At 36.8% G+C, this 21,095-nt stretch overlaps 1 protein-coding gene across 1 annotated transcript in view; it reads left to right on the plus strand.

Moving 5' to 3' along the window:
• The window catches only part of LOC135202177 (spermine oxidase-like), a 98,100-nt gene extending 78,050 nt beyond the window's left edge, over window positions 1-20,050 (plus strand). Inside the window, exon 7 of the mRNA XM_064231431.1 lies at window positions 12,588-20,050. Within this exon, the coding sequence (XP_064087501.1) occupies window positions 12,588-12,595 (8 nt within the window). The 3' untranslated portion in view covers window positions 12,596-20,050. The remainder of the gene's footprint in view (window positions 1-12,587) is intronic.
• The last annotated feature ends 1,045 nt before the right edge of the window (window positions 20,051-21,095 follow it).

Below are 21,095 nucleotides of genomic sequence, written 5' to 3' on the forward strand. Positions count from 1 at the left end.
TTGTCAACAAGAGGGGTTTGTTTCGTGTCTTGAGCTTCTCTTCAAGCCTACCAATCACAGCTCCCATTGCATGATTTCCTTGGATTCGGCAAGTTGGAGAGGTAACCAGAGTCTCCTCTTCACATACATGAATGTGTGCCTGTAAGTGATGATCTTCCCTCTGCTCAGAGTCCTCTTGCTAGTTCTTCATCGCCTCACCCTGTTTGAGTTTGTCATAAGGATGACAAGGCTCCGATTAGGAAGTTGAAGATGGTCCCCTCTCAGGTTGGTGATCCAAGGCCTTCTAGAAGTTTTCCTCTTCCAGAGGCTACAGCTTCTTCGCTTGTTCATCATCCCCACGAACGTGTTTCTAGTGACGGACGTGAGGTGGTTGTTGGTCATGGATGTGAGACTGTCGTTGATTGTCTCTCTCTTCATGGTAGTGCTTCTTCATCCCTGCGTGATGGAAGAGACCACCTTTCTTCTATGACCAAGAAGCCTAGGCATTCTTCTTCTCGTTCTCCCAGGAGGTCCTACATTCGCCATTCACCTTCTAGAGTCCAGGTCATGACTTTGAGGCAAAGAGTGCTATCTTCTTCTCCCATGAGGCAAAGAGTGCTATCATCTTCTCCCAGACATTCACTTGTGTGTCGTCCGACATCACATGACCAGTACATGATTTGTTGCACCTCTGCGTGTGTGGTTCTCCCTTGTCGAAGGTGAATTCAAGATCTTTTTCCATTGTTCACAGACATCCTACTGGTGGAAGAGATGATGTCCAGCCTCCAAAGATGAGGTCTCCAGTGGCCACAGGAAACGATGAGGACTGTCTTCTTCATGTCGTCGATCTCTGATGCTGGATCCAGAGTAGGGGGAGAGTCAGGAGTTTCTTTCTTCTTTCTCGGAGATTACTGATCTCATTCGTGAGTTCAATAATCTTTCTGGTAAGATTCAGACTCCGTCTTCTATGACCCCTATGGGCATAGAGGCCAGTCTCGCCTGCTCCACTCACTGACAGTCATGGTAGGGCAATCGACAACCCGGCGGAGCTTGTGGCCAGGTACATTCTGGGCAGGGGGAATGTAGTGGCCAACAAGCCAAGTCGTCAGAGGCAAGTTCTAGGTACAGAGTGGTCTCTGATTCAGGACATAGTGGACAGGCTGTCTCTTTTGTGGGGAAGACTGTTACGGTGTCGAAATATCCTGGCCAAAGGTCGACACAATGTTACGGCCTCTGAGAGAGGTCCGCTTCAGGTTCGATATGAAATAAAAAAAAAAAATATTTTTCAACACCAACAGTTGAAATTGGGGATACGAATATAGAAAGAAACACTAATACAACAAAGGTTTATTTACAAGCTTACTAACATAGGCAAATGCAGAATGGTATCTCCTATTTACATAAAAAGATAGAATCTTACACTGCATGAACGGGGGGGGACAGTGAGGCAATTCAAATACTTGCTAGTCAATTTGGCAATTCGAAGCGTTGGCTTCACAAAAGGAAATCGGTGATTGCAGACGTCCTCTTGACTCCGTATTGCAGAAAATAGTCTACTTGTAAGGCAGGAACTCCCCAAAACCTCTAGCAGGACCTTTTCTTCTCTGAAGTCTGCTCGACGTCAAGACAACACGATCGTGCACTCCCGAAGACGACTAGACCAGTATCCAACCAACTCTTCTTCTTATCCTTCATCGGTTCCTTCTCTCTTATCTCTCTCGGATGATCTCTGCTGCTGCTGATCTCTCACTGATAATCTGATCTGTGGCTCTTACTGAGCATATCTCTTGACTAACTGGAGTCTCTCTCTTTTACGATCTCTGCTGCTGCTGCTACGACCGTCGTATTTATACGGCACTCTGGGGGCGGAGGCTACGGCGAGCGTCACAGACTCGCGAGATTTCCTGAACTTTCTAGATGAATCTAGACAAGGTATTGCATCAGAAATCGCTGCGTTTCTCCCGACACATTGGCGTGTGTTGCGCTCCACAACACGCCCGATGATTCCAGAACAGCCGCGAGAACAGGCGCCTCCAACACGGGCGCTAAAGCCTCCTTACTGCTGAACTTCTTGAAAATGCGTTTTCCTTTCCTTTAACTTCCTTTGCTATGAAGCAATTACCATCACAAAAGACCCATGTTAAACGTCTTCGCCACTCACTCCAACAGGAACTAGGGGTCTACTGCTCAGTGGTCCCGGATCCTTTCACTGTGGCGGAGGATGCCCTTCAGCACCCTTGGGACAATTTAGAGATATACGCCTTTCTCTCGTACTGCTTGATTCGTTAGGTGCTGAAGAGTAACAAGTTCCAGGAATCTCAGGATGACCTTGGTAGTATCTGTGGCCCCAGGAATAGTGGTTCCCAGATCTTCTGTCTCTTCTGTCAGCTGTTCTTAGCCTAGCCTGGCTAGTTTGAACCTACCTTAACCATCTTAGCCAAGCCTAAGTTGTTGAGTTCTTAGCCCATCATAACCTAGTTAGTTAGAACTTTATTTTTTATCTCGGCTTAGCCTAAGTGGTAGAGTTCTTATCCTACCAAGGGGTTGGTTTCTTAGCCTAGCTTAGCTAGTTTGAAACTACCTTAACCATCTTCTTAACCTAGCCTAGCCTAAGTAGTTGAGTTCTTAGCCTAGCAAGTGGTTGGGTTCGCCTAGACTGGCCTATTTAGTTTGAACCCAACTTTACCATCTTAGCCTAGCCTAAGTGGTCAAGTTCTTAGGCTAGCCTAGCCTAGCCTAACTTGGGCTAACTAGTTTGAACCTGTCTGTACTGACTTAGCATAACCTAAACGTTTGGGTTTTAGGCCTATCCTAGCTATTTTGAACATATCTCTCCATCCTAGCATAGTCTAGCTTGTTTGAGCTTATCTTTATCAGACCTGCTCTTTGATTTCCCAAGCGTGTTCTTCTACTTCATGAATTCTGCAAGAAGATTCCCATTCTTCCAGAGTTTGGGGTTGGGTTAGGTTAGGTTTGGTTCGATTCCTAGCTTAACCTATCTTTACTCATCCAAGTAACGAGACCAGTACTGTATCCCAATATCCTAGTTATTCTTATCTCTGCAGTAGTCAAGATCTGTCTTTAGCACTGCTCTATGTGGCTCAGGAATGTCACCATGGTGGTTCCCCAGTCAAAAGGAGGGGGTGTTGTCCTATCATCATAGGACATATCCTCTGATGAGTTGCATACTGACTGTATGTGATCATAAGGGATCACCTCATAGGGCATCCCCTCTGTTGGAAATGCACCGTCCTTTGCCAGTGCAAAGACATCTCTGTCTGGAGTGCAAGTATTTAACAGTGCACAAATTGACAGTCTGTATTTAGAATGCATCTGCAAAGAGCATATTATCATAGGTCATCCCCTTGGGTTCATCTTATTGTCTCCTCCGTCTACTTGGAGAAGACCTATGTTAGATCTCTTCACTTCACGGTTTAACAAGAACCTAGAGGTCTACTGTTTATGGTCCCAGGTTTTCTCATTGCAGCAGAAGACTCCCCTCTGCATATTGGGAACATTCTTGGAGGCTACACAATACATATGTATACATGCAATATAAATATTGTGATGGTTGGTTTTGACCACCACACATTACACTAAACATATATCAAATAGTATTCACCCTCTGAAAAAGAAAAAAAGTGATCGTTCTCAGAAACTGCAGCATCCCTGATGGTTGCCACGGGAATAACTTTCTTCTGTTACCTACATGCCTTCAACATAATTACGTGGCAAAGCTGAAAAGGTTTCTTTCTCTCTTGAGTCTCTGCTAATTAATAAACCTCACTATTTTTTTTCAAAATTTTCCAAGGACCTGAAAAAGAAGCTTTCAATGGGTTTCCTGGAATGGGTAACAAAACCAAAACTTTATCGCCTACCGCAAAGTCACATGCTTTAGGTCTTCTGTCAAAAAGTACTTCATTCTTTTTTGGCTACACAATAAATTTTCATCTGCAAATTTCCAAGCCTTGATTAATTTATCTTTTAGATTAGACACAATCTAATCAATTTATTTCGGGGGCGTCTCCCCCCCAAGACTTGAACAACATCGAGGGGACCTCAAACACAATGACCAAATACGAGGCTGAAAGGAGAAAAACCTAAGACTGACTAGGAACAGAACGAAAAGCGAACAACAAATAAGGCAATACCTTATCCCATTCAGAACCATTGATCAAACAATACTTCTTTACAATAGATTTGTTCCTTCAACCTTGCAAATTAACCAAAGTTTGCTCCCTACTTTTTTGTAAGTTCCTGAAGCGTTGCCTATAGGCTTCAGGGACCAACTCATAGGCCTTCAAGACAATAGCCTTCACACTCTCAGAATCTGATGACAAATCCTCCTCTAGAGTTACATACACCCTCTGAGCCCTTCGAACCAATTTACTTTGTATAAAAGTGGTCCAATACTCTTGGGGCCACTCCAACCTTGCTGCTATTCTTTCAAATAATACAAAAAACTCTGCTACATTATTTTCCTCAAATTTAGGCACAAATTTGAGAGCCTGCGCTAAATTAATAGCAGGTGTTACAGACCTATTTGGGGAAGGGGGAAGGGAAGAAGAAGGACCTGCCCCTCTCATAGCAGTCTCATGCTGCATATCCAATTTGCCTATCCAAAATTTCTACAGTTTTCACACAATCATAAATTTGCAATAACAATACTGAGGAGTGGTGAGAAACCTGTTTTCTTGTGGCTAACATAGTTTGCTGCCTGAACAGATGGAGTTCTTTCTGACTTCCATGTATGTAATGAATCTGGGCATATTTCATTGTATTTAAACCCAGTGGATTGAGTATTAGATATCCACATATCTAACACCTCAAAGGCTTAGGTCCTCTTCTTTAGAATTCTCATTTCTAAGAAGAATGATCAGGTATGAAGAACCTCCAGTTGCTTCAGGATTCTCATACCTCCCTCCAAGTGTGAGTCTATCCTATTGTTAAGACCGAAGGTTTGTTCTGCGTATGAACAAATGAAAATTTTTTAATTCATTTTAGTATATTTCAGAGCTAACAAACGTGAGGTCTTAACATTGACTGCCCACCTCTAGCCACCCGTCTCTTATGTTTCATTCTGAGACTGATGCGTCACTAGATTCAGTCACGGTCTCTGGACTCCCTTCCAACACAACCAGAGATGCTATAGATTCCTTGGATTTACAATCTTTGATTGTTTTTAACTGGTTTCCAGCTGGTGCCAGAAGATTTATCCTATTGTTAAGATCTCAGGTTTGTTAGCTTTGAAAAATGCAAATTAATTTTAAAATTTCATATTTTAAGGACTATGAAATTTTGCTTCTTATTGGCCTATCTTGTAAGTAATGATAGTAGTATTGGGAATTTTTGGGTTATATATGTAGAAGATGGGATCTGTTCATAGGGTCTTTGGAAAAAGCTGTGGATCTTTTGCCTTTCATGTGGGATCAAGGACTCCATAAATAGGTATACATTGTGTTCATAGGGTCAGACAACTTGTCATTACCATTAAAAAAAGCACAGATTATCAGGAAGTTTTGTACTTTATAATCATTTTTATTCCATGTACTGTTATAACACTGGGCAGACTCTATACTTTTACTGTATTGTGATAATCTTTGGTCACTGCACAGTACAAGGTATTTTCAAATGTCACATTATGAGTTATTTTCTAAATTTTTAAGTGTCATTCTTTTGATATATAATTCATAGTATAGTTTTCATGTCCAGTAATGAATCACATGTACCACGAAGTTAACAGTTAAAAGATGATGAGAAGTAGTAAACTTACAACTGATAATTAGTTGCATGTCTGTGATAACTTCATTTGTATTTGTAAACAGTTTTAATGAGGCAAAAATTCTAAGTCACTCTTGTGTATTTTACACAAAGGTTTGCTATTTGAACTTTTTTTATTTTTTATGCTTATGAATTTTCTCAGCCTTGCTTTACAAAGGCCTTGTGTTGTGATTTGCCGAGATTAACTGACTATGCTTTCATTTGAATATGTTTACTTTTGAGGTGCTAGATTACAGGCAGTCCCTGGGTTACGACGGGTTCGGGTTACGACGGGTTCGGGTTACGACGTTCCGAGGTTAAGGTGCTTCTCAGTTATATTAATCAGACATTATTTCCAGGGTTACGACGCCTACAACTTTCATCTGGCAGATGAAATATGACACCAAAAAGGCAAAATAATCAGTATTTGAAGATTTTTTTTATGAAAAATGCAATAAGAATGCAGTTTACATAGTTTTCAATGTACCCAAAGCATTAAAAGTAAGGTTTTCTTAGCATTTTGGACGATGGTCCGGCTTACGATGATTTTCGGCTTACGACGCGTCTCAAGAACGGAACCCCCGTCATAACCCGGGGACTGCCTGTACTTTAAGATACAGTAAGCTATGAGTTAATTATGCCATCACAAAATATGTTTAATGATATTGCCTTTCTATTTGAATAGAAAACATTTCAAGCAAATAATTTAAAAGTACAGGCAGTCCCCGACTTATGATGGGGTTTCCGTTCTTGAGATGCGCCGTAAGCCGAAAATCGTCGTAAGCCGGAATGGTGTAAAAAAATCTTAATCAAACCTTACTTTTAATGCTTTGGGTGTATTAAAAACTATGTAAACTGCATTTTTATTGCATTTTTCATTAAAAAACTTTAAATATTTATTATTTTGCATTCTAGGAGTCATTTTTCTTCTGTCAGATTGGCAGCATAAGTGAAAAATAATTTTAATGGATATAATTGAAAACCGTTTTAACCTCGGAACGTCGCAAGCCGAACCTTTCATAAACCAGGGACTTCCTTATTTAATCCTTATGCTTATTATCTTACGGTTCATTAGTATTTACTTAATCCTTATGCTTATTATCTAATGGTTCATTAGTTCTCTTTTTTCATACTACAGTAACAGCAAAAAGTTCTCCCAAAGGGAGTTGAGTGGTTTTGAGGAAGGCTATATGATAAAGGGATTAATTTTTAACATTTTTTTTATTTAAAGTGTAATGTGTCAAAATAAGATATCTGTTTACATAATGAAATTATATGGCAATTTTTAATAAGAAGGAAAAAATATTTCAACAAAAGCTCAAGGATCCTTGCTATTTTTAAGTGTTTGCTGTTATTTTTTTTCCAATTAAGCTACTCTAAAATTGCTTCGTTATAAATTAGAAAAAATATTCAGAATACATATAGTATGTGACGTAGACCTGTATTATTTATTAATTATGTTATTGTAGCATCCTGTTGTCTTTGTACCTTTTAAGTTATAGTTTAATTTGCTTTAAGGATAGCCATTGAATAAGTAAATTTCAGTTTGAAATAATGCTGATAGTAATATAGTTTTGGCTTTGTGTAAAGTTGATATATATTTATTTAGCCATTTGTGTAAATATTGGCAGTCATTTGTAAAATATGTAATGAAGTTTTGGAGTATTTTTATATACTTGGGCCAGTAATATGATAGGAATAAAAACTTGTATTAGGAGGCTTACCTATCTCTGACCATTTTAAGCTAGTCTTATTTAGGATGTTATTTATCTTTAGTATTATTTTTTAAATTTTTCTCCATGCATCTTAATGAGAAATACAGTATATATATGCTAAAACTAACTTGAGAGTTAGATTTAGAATGCCACGACAAAAAACAGGGGCCATAGTGATTACTGATTAGTATCTATCCATGCTGCAGATATAAAACGTAGGAACCCATCTACCAACTGTTCATAGTACATTGGTCTATTCAGCGCTGTATCATAAAAAAAAGACTGGCCCTCAATTTTTTTTTTCTTTTTATTTTTGTCCTCAAAGCCAAGTAAGTATTTTGATTGAGGCAGTGTTCATTGAGCACAGTATTCATAGAAGTTTCATGTTTATAGGCTCTCTTTTATGACAAATGGTTAGGCTTGGCTCAAACTTTCCTCCCAAGCCAGAGTTACTTGTCTCTCTTAGGTCCCTGTAATTTAAGCCAGTTACTAGTGTTTTCAGTTTTGAAATATTCCTATAAGGAGTTATCACTTACATTTTCCATGCTAAAAAGGTATCAGGCATTACTTATTAATGGGTGTTTTATCATTTAGACCATGTCATAATTTGGTTGTTTATATGCCTGTACAGTCACATTATTAAATGAGATTTATCATACCTGAGGTCTTTTTCATTTTTAATAAAAGAATTGCTTTTTTAGTAGGCAGCATGGATGGAAAAGCATTATTTGTTCTGACACGATTACAAACCTACGCTTACTTTTATGGAGTACTTCGTTTAGCTCTATTTGTCTTGTTATTTAATCACCTCTAAGAGACAAAGTACTAATGGTTAGGCTGATGAACACTGGCAACCTGGGTCAGCCCCAACTCTTTCATTCTCCTTGTCGACATCCACTTTTGCACACATACTGAATCGTCTCCTGTTTTTGTTGTGCCCTGGTTTTGTCCGTAGGGTGTGCATGTCCTTCACGCATTTAGCGTCAGGTCATGACCCCACAAGTGTGTTTCCCTTCAACAGTAACACAGTGGGCAGTGCTTTATGGTTTTTGTATATCACCCCTCCTTTTTAGGAGGGAATAATGTACTTGTGGTGAGGAGTGTGAATCATACTGTGTCCTTTGTGTGTAGTGAGTGGTAGTGTGGCATCCATGTTTCCTTTACTTTAAGTGTGGGCTACTTCGTCTGCCTGAAGGATGAGGGCTTTACCATTCCTTCAAGGCTCTCTTAGGGATATTTGTTTTAAGTGTCATTCCAAGTGCTTCTTTTGTTATCTCCCAAGGTATGGCTCTCTCTCTCTCTCTCTCTCTTCTCTCTCTCTTTCTTTCTTTTCCAATGCATGTTTTTGTTGCATTGGAAGAGAACTTTGAATATGATTTTAGGTAGTGGTGGAGCAGACATAGACCCTGCAGTATGTTTATGTTTCCCGTACCCTCATTACTGTAGACCCGTATTGTGTGTGTGTATCAGAGAGGCTGTAGAAGGGTAGTTCCTATAGGAAATCAGCTCTTAGTTCTTCTCCATGCCCTCCAGTGTCACAATGAAGGGAAGCTAAAAATCCTTCGGGAAGGTTTAAGGCCCTAGTGTGGCAACCCACTTGAGTTTTCTCAACTTCCCCCAATTTCAGTGTGTTGGGGGTGTAGATAGAACAGTCTAGGCCTAGAAAAGTGTTCGAGGCTCCTTGAGGATCACATTCCCTCCCTCTCTCTTCCCCTTGCCCTCTGCCAATTCCCAGAGTAAAGAGATAGAGAGTGACCCTGACACCTGAAAGTCATGGAGGGGGAGGAGAGAGCTTCCTTACTAGTTGAAGAAGACACTGTGAAGTAAAACTGATTGCTGAGGAAGAAGCGTACATCATAATGAGTCAGGTAGTTACAGGAGCTGGGCCCGTCCTCCTGGAGAAGAGACCCGTGCCGGAGTAACTGCACTAGAGGCAAAACCTTGAGTATTCCCCTTTCTGTTTGTTTTATTTAGTTTGTGCATAAAAAATTTGCATTTTTTCAGGGTTCTTGAGTTTCTAAACTATAAGTTACCGCCGCTCAGAATTATATGATAAAGTGATACTGAAATGTTATTAAACTAGCAAACATATATGTATACAGAAACTTTGTTGTGTAAGTAGAGTTATATGGTAAGGATTAGCACCAACTTGTCTAATATTTTATACTGGAATGAAGGAGTTTTATGTCTTTGACCATATCAAATAAAAGTCATGTTTGTTTTAATAAGATTTCAAAGTTTTTTATCAAAGAGAATTAGCTTTATAGGTTTCTACTTTTATGTATCATACGCATAACAAATCTAAATGAAATTGATACATTCTAGTCACAAAATGTAAGAATTTAGTATGGGTTACCAAAATACAGTACCCTGTGCCCAATGATTGAAAATATTTTATATAAACCAATACATTTTATGAGAAAATATTTATTATTAATTATTAATAAATACATAAACTACAGTAATTACACAACATTTTTGTGGCTGAATTTTCTTGAAAAAATATCCTTAGGGAGTTGTAATTAAATTGGGCCATTTTTCTGAGTAAAGCAATCAGTATGATTTGAGGAATTAGTTTTGCAGTAGTACTTATATTATTTTGTGTAGTTATATCCCTAATATGTGAATTGGTTATTGACTAGAACACCCCATAGAACAGTATACACTGACTGTTTCTTGGGTTGCAAAGGAAAATTGATGGTAGGTTCATAATCTGAGTACACTTTATATATTACCATGTTAGATTATAACCCAAAACTAGTTTGAAGTGATAGCAACTTGTATTTGCCATCAGACATTGTTTCAAATACACATTGAGACGATATAATGTCAAATAATGTACATGGCCAAAAAAGTGAAGATGCAATTTTTAAAAATTTTTTGATACATATTGCTGAATAATGTGACGTCTGGTAACTTCAGAAAGGGGCAGAACTAAAAAATCTAACCATGTTATTTGCTTTGACTTCCTATAGCTTTCAATCATATTCTACAATTCTGAAATCATTGATGCTGAAATGAATAGTATGTAAGCTTTACAGAATTCATTCAAGTTGTATTTGTAGCAACAGTTCAGAGGAAAATGACACCACAATGAACAGAATGCAAGCATAATAAGAAGCATGATCTAGATAATGAAATGACAGGTAAAAATTTGGGGAATACCCAATGAAAAGCATGTGGAACAATATAGGAATGAATGCAGTGTTATGAAAGAGAGAGAGAGAGAGTTAGCAGTAGATAATCTCTATGAATGAATACATCTGAGACATTCCAATTACTTTGGACATTTTTGGTGTTTTAAGTATCTGAATGTTTTTGTTTTGCAGTTATAATATACATGATACATAGTTACATTGTATTTTCATATTCTAGTGTAAATTTTTCAAGATATTCAGATTTTTGCTTAAAAAATTGAAATTCGATAAATGAAAGGAAATGATAACTGTATCTTCACTTGTGTTGCCGAGTGTGCGTATCCAAATTTACTGTGTGTATCTCATTTTTAATGTCTCGCAGATAGTTTCTAACATTTTTTCTAGGTATGATTGGTTGCAATTCTAGGTGTTTATGTATTAATGAATATTCAGATTAGTTTAACTCTACAAATGATGAAAGTATAATTTAGTAATCATAATTTTCAAGTAAATTTTCAAAAATTCAACTGTGGCATTAACAAAACTTCTAGAGGCTAGGCGATCTTTGTAAAATATTGTATTGTATGGGGTAAATTTTATTACTGGTATATATTGCCTAACAATCATGTTTAATATGCTGCAAATTTTTGCAAAATACTTGAAAGCAACTGGAAAAAGATAAAATCCTGAATCACCAATTTTTTTATGAGTAATTTTTTTTATTATCAGATGTGCATTAATGTTTCAAAGTAACTTGTGTGAAAGGCAGTTTTAATTTTAATTAACCATTTTTGTAAATGCCATAAAACTACATTCCTATTTTTAGGTCTTGATGTCATTTGCTTCTAGTCATATATAAATCCTGAAGATAGGTGGTTTCAGGACTCATTACGAACAGTCACAACGCTTTCTAATTTATAAGGATTAAGAATTTTTTTTATTTCAGTTTGACTGGAACTTTTGGCTGTTTAGATTTTTAGTATTGGTCATTGGTAAGCTATACATGTAAATAGACTTTGTAAAAGAATTTTATACAATACCCTTATATTTATGCTGAGATGGGAAGTTCTGTTTCAATCAAGAGACTCCTTTTTTAAGCAAGATTTTGGTGTTTTAGTAAAATCACTGCATTTTACTTTAGTAAAGGCATGCATACTTAGTACTCAAGGAAGTAATGGGCTTACTCCTCCCATGGCTTCCCCTAAAATTGGAAGAATTCCCAAGAGTATTATAAATTATATATTACAACCTTTCGTTTAGAGGTTTCTATTACTGTATCTTATAATAGAATCATGTATACTTTTTAACCTTTTGTTTCTTCTAAGAACATGTGTCATACTTTGTGGTGTATAGTTTATCCACCATAGCTTCACCAATGGTTTTGTGATGCAAACTGTCAGTGTCCTGAATTTATGCTATTAGCTGTAGCCATGTACAGTATATAAATATAGCACTGCCTTAAATTACTTATTAAACATGTCATGTTGCTGTGTTTTATTGATTACTTTAAAGGAATATTCAAAGCTTTCATACACAGCTTGTGTAATACATGAGTAAGTTTTCTGATTAATATTAGCAATCAGGCAGTTTGCAAGATTAACAAAGATTGGCTATGAATTTTATAGAAACATTATCCAAGAAAAACTATTTTTGTATCTGAAATTTCACCCAAGCTCAAATTGCTTTGTATTACATAGCAATACAGTACTGAAAACTTTACAGTAGTCTGTTACATATAACTGATGGATTGAGTACTTTGGGAAAAACTTCTGAAGTCAATAGCTTTTGCAATGTTCTGTTAAGAAGTCCATGATATATAAATTATTTGATTTAAGTTTTGGTATGGCTGTTTTTTGTCAAGTATGAGTCATATTTTCTGGTCACTATTTCTTTGAGGGTTGTTTTCACAAATGGTGCCTATAGCAAATAATATTTTACTTTCCTTTAAATTTCATGTGTATAACAGTCATTTACCTTAAATGTACTTTATTTTTAGGTTATTGAAGATGCCTGTTAATGTATTCCTACTTGATCATTTAGATTGTTGGTCTTTTGCTATGCAAGGGTACAGACAGTTTGTTGACAGTCTTCTCTTATTTGGACCGAGTGTAAGACCAAGTAAGTGTTTTTCAAATGAATGTATTTCATGTAGGTTAAGTTTTTATTTTTTTTGGAAGTCCTCTCTCTCAATGGTATTGGTGCACTGCATCCATATGGTATGTATAGTACTCACTTGCTCATTTGTATGTCAGCCAGCTTCTTGCTTATTATTTATCATCAAAACTGCACTACATCACAGCTATCATTGTGAGTATTGATACAGAATTATACATTTTTCCTTCCTGAATTTAGTATGTGAGTCTAATACATTTATTTATTTTGAATGTGTAGGAAATTGCAGCTTTGTTTTATCCAGTTGTTGCCTTGGTATCACTTCTTTTGAAAAAGAAATCCATAGATTTTGATCATAAAGATTGTATGAATACAGAGAACAGTTGTTAATGGACTGTTTAGTGACTGCAGGAATGCAAGCTCTAGTATTGCTCTGGGTAGTACTATATGGGGTTCAGTGTTATATTTTGTACACATGGTTATGCCCATAAAACAAGCTGTTTGCTTGTGCAGAAGTTGCTACATTGTTTGTATTGATTGCATCTCCTGATTTGTTTAAGGCCTGTGGTTGCAGATTTGCTTAACATTTTTTTAGCTAATATTAGGGCTAGGTGTAAATAATGGGGAAAAGAAACTGAATCTTAAAACTTAGAATATGATTTAGTCACACCAATCTTTTCACTGAGAAAAAAAACTCAGAATATGATTGTTAGTCACACCAATCTTTTCATTAACAGTGCAACTCATTGAAAATTCTGGATATCATTCTTGACAGCACATTCTCTTTTGTTTGTTTGTTTGTATGGTGTTTTTACATTGCATGGAACCAGTGGTTATTCAGCAACAGGACCAACGGCTTTACGTGACTTCCGAACCAAGTCGAGAGTGAACTTCTGTCACCAGAAATACACATCTCTAACCCTTCCGTGGAATGCCTGAGAATCAAACTTGTGGCCACCGAGGTGGCAGGCCAACACCATACCAACCACGCCGTTGAGGCGCTTCATTTCTCTTTTGAGAAACTTGTCCAGTCTATTTCTTCTTCAGCTGCACAAAAAATTGTAAGAGTAATATATAGTCTTTCAAGGTCTTTGAAGACCTGTCTAATTGTAAGAAATGTTTTATTGTATTCCGCCATGTTTTGAAACTTGATCTCTGGTTTGGTCCACAGCAGCTAATTTGAATCTTAAATGGTTTGATAAAAATAAGACTTTCATTTAATATCTTATTCTAGGATTAATAGTAATGTAAGGATGAGAAATGAAAGTCAGAAAGTAATCCAGCTGGAGGCAATAGGGATACTGCAGTAATACCTTTGTTACTCAGTAGTGTGCCATGCAAGGCATACTTCAAGTGATAACCTCCTACAAGGGGTGCGGCAGTGGCCCAGCTTTATTTAGTACTGGTCTGGCTGGAGAAAAATATTGGGTAAGGACATCTTTCCATTTGCCAGAACATTGGTCATATTATTCATTACAGAATGAGTTGGCACCAATATACCTGTGCTAGGTAGACAGGTGAAGTTTGGTTCAGGCATAAGGTTCATTATCCATACTTTTAGCAGATTAATTGGTAGCTAATTCTGCAAAGATAGATCTCGACTGCCATCCAATGTTATTAAATATGTCTACCAAAGTTTGCTTTCCCGAGTTATTTCTTCACTGAACACCAGGTGAGCAAGTCAGCCATACTTGAGCATGTGAAGCTGATGCATCCAGTTACTGATGGATGTCAGTATGCAAGGCCCAGAATTCCAGAATGAACAAAGGATCTGTTTATTACTTTATGTGCATCTCTCTCTCTCTCTTTTCTGCGTATTTTACTAAAGTGACTGCCCCCTGTAATGTACAAGGTTGTTCATGTTAGCAACAGAGCCTAAGACTTTACACTTCCAGTGGTAAGACCTACCAAAGCGAAGTCAAGAGAGGTCATGAACCCATTAACTACATAAATGATTTTGACAATGTTCCCTTGTTGCATGATATAGTGCTCATCCCAGATGGAGGGTGCAGCATTACAATTCAAGGGTTTCAGTGATAGAACACTGAACAATGATAAAGAGCTTAATTTATCAAACCATAGCTTGTAAGAGTACCTCCAGGGATAATATATTTAGGATTAGTACAAGCATCAAGTGACCTCCTTCCAAAACAAGCACAGAAAAGATGGGGAATGAATCTTCCACAGTTTAGGTGACAATCATGTTTATAATTTATTATTATTATTTTAGTTTTACAAGACCACTGGAGTAATACTTCTATCACAGGTTAGTATAAGGTGATGGATGCCTTCTACATTGTCAAAATTTATTTATATTACTGGCCCTTGCCACTTCATGCTTTGACCAAAGTGGACTAAAGATATTTCTTCTCCTTAAACTATTGTATAGAAGTACAATTAAGAAAAGAAATTCCATCAAACATCTACTGAAGTTATCTGAGAGACTCAGTACTGGCTTAGTGTAACCTTTAGGACAGGAGGGTATAATACCCAGGGTAATTTAAGTCAGTGGTAAATTACCCACGTCCTGGAAAAAGTTATCTGACTGTAGTGCAGTTGGGACCCGTGAGGCATAGAGGGTAACCAAGTTTTGTCAAGGCTTTAGAATTTTGTCAGCGTTACCAACAACCTTGTTAAAGCCAACCTAAGCAGTATGCATACCTACTTTATCAGCGGCATATAATTTCTCTTGGTTTATTTGAAAGTTTCTTCATTGTGTCATAACTACTTACTGCACAGATGGTAATGTGAAGTACAGATTTTCCTAGTACGTATTGTATCTTGATAATGCAAGGTACGGGTCTTTCTAATACCTAGTGTATCATTTTATAAGGCTTTTTCTCCTGTTGCAGGGCTTTCAGGTTTTGTCATGTAGCACTAGGGGCACAGGAGCAGGAGGCTGTGGTTTGTGGGCAACACATGGAGTCAGTGAAATAATTGATGTTGAATTTAAATTGTGTTGCATGTAATTATTCGTTGAATAAGGTCATCTTTCCTGGCAGGGTTATGCTTTTGGTTCAGTGTCCTATTTCTGAAGCTGTTGTGCTCTAGATGACACCATTAATGTGAGGAGAATGGCACAGGTTGATTGAGAACTACCGTCTACAATCTTTAACTTCTTATATTATTATGAATACATGTATATGGAAATAAATGCTTATGTAATCTCCTAGATGAAAGATTCAGTACTAGCAAACTATGAACAGACTTTCTGGCACTGGCTTCAGAAACCTTTTCATGTGCCTGCAGGTCGACTATCACTAATCTGGCATCCTGGGGACTTGAGAGTTCTGGAATAGTGGTTTTCTTAGATTACAGACTGGTTAGGTTAGAATACACTTCACTCAAAAGTTAACTACCTCATCCTACTAGTAAAATACCTGTAAATCAGTACAAGTTGGTTAATAGGAAAATACAAGTTGGTTAATAGGAAAACAGAAATATCAAATGAAAAAGTGAAATTTTAATGAAGCACGGGCAAATGGTACAGGTAATTCTGGTGACTAACATTCATCACTGCTATTTCCAAAGTGAAGAGTTGCAATTTGCAACAAATGACCATTTACTTGTCTTGAGATGAACAACTATTGGGATTCCTATCATCTAAATCATGGAATTTTTTCTGTATTATATGCTATTATCATCTATATTTTTTGCTGTCTTTTCTCATCTTTTATTTAAATTGCGAACACAAGGTCATCTGCTGCTGATGGGGAACTTCCTACATCTTGTTTTCTTTTGCATTGTGATGCTAATGATATTCTTACTTATATTTTATGCTGTTCTCTTTTATTTAGTGATACCCCAATACTCGTTCATTGGTTCCAGGAGGCACAACAAGTGCCAAAAAGGACAAGTACCAAATGAATTTCCCATAAAGAATGAAGTTTATTAATTTTTACCATACCACCCCAGCCAATGTCATTTTAAAAAGGTATTTTTGCCATATCTGGTCCCACTGAATGTGAAAATTCATGTTTACTGCATATACAGTACTCTGTACTATTGTGCAGCCTTCCAAATTAACTTTTAATAAAATTTTAGGCATACATATCATGCCTGTGGTGACTGGAGCTACATAATGTGTGAGAACAGTTCTGCCCCAGTTAGGCTGTCAAATGTTACACCAATAGTAGTCGGTTAAAAAAGTCAAAGTGAACACGTATTTAAAGGAATGTTGATTTAAATAAAACTAATGTTTTACTTTATGTATTTATATATATTGTATTTATCATGATGTTATTGTATTATAAAACATGGACAGTGCACTTCTGCACCGTTTTCATTCTGATGACATTCACATTCTCAAAAACATCAGGTGAATGTGCTTTACCGAATTACTTTTTATATCAGAGCTGGGTTAAAAAAGCATCTTATCCCATTTATAATTGGAGTACATTTTCAAATCAAGTAAATACTATGTGATTTCTTGCTCATTCCAAAATCTTTTGTATGGCATTTTTTTGTTTTCAGCCATAGCTTAAATACTGTGCCATCTTATCTTAAAACCTTCTCCATTGTGTTGAAGATTTATAAAAATCTTTATTTTTACCAATGGAAGTCAGCACTGACAATTGCCAAATTTTTAAGTTCGTGTGATGCAACTTCATAAACGTATGGTAGTTACGATAACCAATATCGGCAAACTGTTGTTTCTTGATTTGATTCGTCAGTGCTTGCTGCTGTATGGCGAGACATAGAGTGGGTTTTAATTACAAGAAACAGTGATTAATCATTAGACAGGCCATAAGTTTGGTAATCTTGGTGAGATGTATGACAATTTGCATTTAATCTACTGAATGTTTGCTTTTAGGCGTATTAAATAGTCCAACGGTTGTTGTTGTTTTTGATTAAGCTCCCCTTGTGTCAGCATGGGCTCTTGCTCAGAGCAGCCCGTAACGTAGACCAACGGTAACTTAGATGTAATTTGAATTTGCACTAGTCGAGATTAGTTCTGGATTAGTGATGGGACCAGATTAACAATTGCTGGATTAGTGATGGACAACCTGTATTAGTGAAGAGATATCTTCAGGCTCAAGGTGCCTTTAATAAAGCTGGAAGCAATGCCTGCAAATGGCACAAGTGGAGGTACAGGGAGTCATTAAGTAAGTAGTATTGCCTCATTCTGGTATGGAATTGTTGATTTCATCACTACTAGTCTATTTAGAATGCTACAAGTCAGGAGTCAGGTTTTGTTCCGACCCTAGGAAGTTCTCCCTGATGAATAGGGAAGTTGGTGATAAAGGTAATAATGGATAGATTCTGCAAAAGCAGATAGTTTGGTGTTAGTTTTGCAAATCAGAAGGGTCCCTCTTGGCTTTGTCAACCCGAATTACATGTATTTAAGTTATAAGTGATATGCTTTCTAACACTAAGTTGCTTAGCATTGTTAAGAGTACTGTATCATTTTTTTCTCGTATGCTTTGTCAAGATGTTAGCATTTTGGAGATTCACATGGTTCAAAAGTGATGCTACCTGGCAAGTTGGTTAACGATAATACGAAAGTAGAAACACTGTAACAGAAGACAAGTAAACAGTTTGACCTCTACCACCTCTTCTCATTTGCAGGTGTTACTTAAGATGTCAACAAGCACAGCTTAAAGGTTTGCTAAGTAGTATGTGAAAGCTTATAAATATTGTTGAGAGTAACATTGTGCAGAACTTTGCTGCAAGGATCCATTCATTCCATTTGCCAAAATATTTCTGGTGAATCGGGTTTCTTAACAAATGCTGCAGGTATTCCAGAATGATCTGTCGTCACGCAATGGCATCAGTGAGCAAAAATGCGTCACTGGTACTGGACTTTGTACCCAGAAAGGCATTAGGTAATAAACAATTAGCTGGTCCTCTCTTTTTCTATGCTTTTGAAAGATTCTCATCATAAGATTACTCCCAAGTTTGGACACATTATTTCAATTATGGTATAAATCTCGTTGCCAAACTTTCAAAACTCCCAATGGCATTGCTTCTGTAGAGTACTATTACCCTTCTTGATTCAACTGCACTACAAAAGTTCAGGCATTGTGCAACCATATTCATAGATATCCCTGCCCTAGGAATAGTCAAACAGCTAATTAGCTAATGAATCTCATAACAGGAAACAACTCTTGTCCTGTGACTAGCTTCAGCTGCTAAGTCTTAATCTTTGTTTTTTCATGTTTTTCCAGTATTGAATATTCATTCTACTTTGGAAATCAAGGGATACAAGTGATTCTTTTATTTACTTAAACCATGTACTGTTTCATAATTGAATGCACCTCTACCAAAACACCACATTAATTACACTATTATTTGATCAAGAACATGTTCCTACAGTAATAGTAGCTTGAATGGGCTCTTGCTTGATTTCATTTTTATTTTTTATAATCAAAAGGCATCCTGCAAGTTTCCAGAAATATATAATTTTAGTCAAAAGTCTCTCAGTATTTGCTTTGTAAGTGGTCCCCCAAAACAGTTTTCTATTGGTACTTCATTTTGTTCTGAAAACTGTTGGAAAAACAGCATTTGCTTTGTGAGAGGCTGTTCAAAGTTTTTCTGAATGTAACCCCTGAGTTCTGTTGGTGCATAATTTTGTTTTGTTTGTTGGAAAAGGTCCATACACTAGGAATGTACACATGACTGAATCATCTTTTAGGTTGCAAAATTTAATACAGCATGACTGAATCATCTTCTTGCTTGGAAAATTTAAAAAGGTGCATTTTTGCTCTTTAGAGTGATTTATTCATTGGCTAAGAAATAAAAGTAAATATTTCTGTCCATTTTCATTAGGTTATGTGAACAGATATGACTTGGTTGATCCTTTTGAGTAGAGAATTGTAGCTTATGATCAGTCACCTTTGCCAGACCTGCATTGCATCATAGATCAGGTTTACATTACAGACCATTTATAGCTAATGTTCAATTTGAGTTCTAACTTGGTATGGGAAAGTCTAGTTGGAAAATATTTGTCACTTGAAAAGCTGGTAGCTGGCATTTATTTCATTTGTTGATGCATGAATAAATAAATAAATATATATGAGAGAGAGAGAGAACCTTAGGTTATATTAGTTCCAAATACCATAGTCATTTGAAAAGGATTTCTTAAGCAGAGGTTTTTACTTAAAAAATTTGCTTTGGTGAGTTTACACATTCTTTGCCTAGTGTTCATTTGATATGCAATATGCACAAATTTTGAGATCACATTAAGGCTTTCTGTAACAGTACGTACTGTATTGAATGGAATAATTTGAAATATTCAAAAGTTAAGGCAAGTGCAGGAATGTGTGTCAGTGAAATGAGAATTGTAAAGACATCTTTTCTGCTGTAATTTTTCACTGTAATATACTGTTATTAAAGTACTTCACAAATCATGTAGTATTACTTTTACCTTTCACGAGTGAATCATCACTTGAAGTATTTATATTTTATAGACTAAAAAGAATTTTTACAGTAAAGCTTTCATTTTTAGGAACATACAAACCTGAGATCATTACATATGAGATTTACTTTTAGTGCAAGTGGAACCAGCCATTTAATTTAAAACAAAGTGGTTATTGGTAGTAGGCTACCAATGGTAAGGGAGGAAGCACTGTCAACCTTTTGTCCTGGTAGCAGAATGAAGGGTGGCTCAAGGTGGGCCATTTATGTAAAGACATCAGGTTTGTATGTTAGAAAAAATACAAATTATATGAGTGTAGTCAAATTACTTAAATGTAGTCATTTGTTCCTACAGGAAAAATACAACTTACTTAAACTAAGGGGGCCGCCGGAACCCTCAAATATGGGGGTATAGGGCGAAAAATGCAGTCATGAAAAAATTCATGGAGCTTCATATGGCAATTGAGAATACTTATACGAAATATTTTGTCAAAATTCCTCTTACTTTCATAGTTACAGGGTAATTAGTAAATGTAACTCAACAAGCCAAAAGCATTGATCCATACAAGAAAATGCAATATTTCTTCTGTTATCATAAATTTTGATAATTATTGTCAAAGAAATATTGAGCAATGGCATTTGTAGAGATTCCATGAGTTGCAGAAGGGAAGTCGGTCAGCTACCAAGTTCAACCAAGATTCAGTGCATCAGCCAAGATTCAGTGCATGAACCACGATTCAGTGCAAGCACAAACCCCAAGTAGTCTACATGTTCGAATTTCATCTCTGACATTCGCTTGCTTTTACATTATGTTTATTTTTGTTTCAGCAAGAATTTCATCATGCCAATGAGGAAAAGACAAGCAAAACTTCTCGCTAACATACAGACGAAAAAAATTCGCTCAAATATGATTACAGAATATCACAATATATGCGATATTAGCGTAGTTAGTGAAGAGAGAGAGGGAGGGTGGGTTGCATAGTAAGTAACGCCCCCGACTTGCCTGACGCACACGTCACACTGTGCCCCAAGCTAT

This window comes from Macrobrachium nipponense, chromosome 30 (genome assembly GCF_015104395.2).
Source record: "Macrobrachium nipponense isolate FS-2020 chromosome 30, ASM1510439v2, whole genome shotgun sequence".
Lineage (NCBI taxonomy): Eukaryota > Metazoa > Arthropoda > Malacostraca > Decapoda > Palaemonidae > Macrobrachium > Macrobrachium nipponense.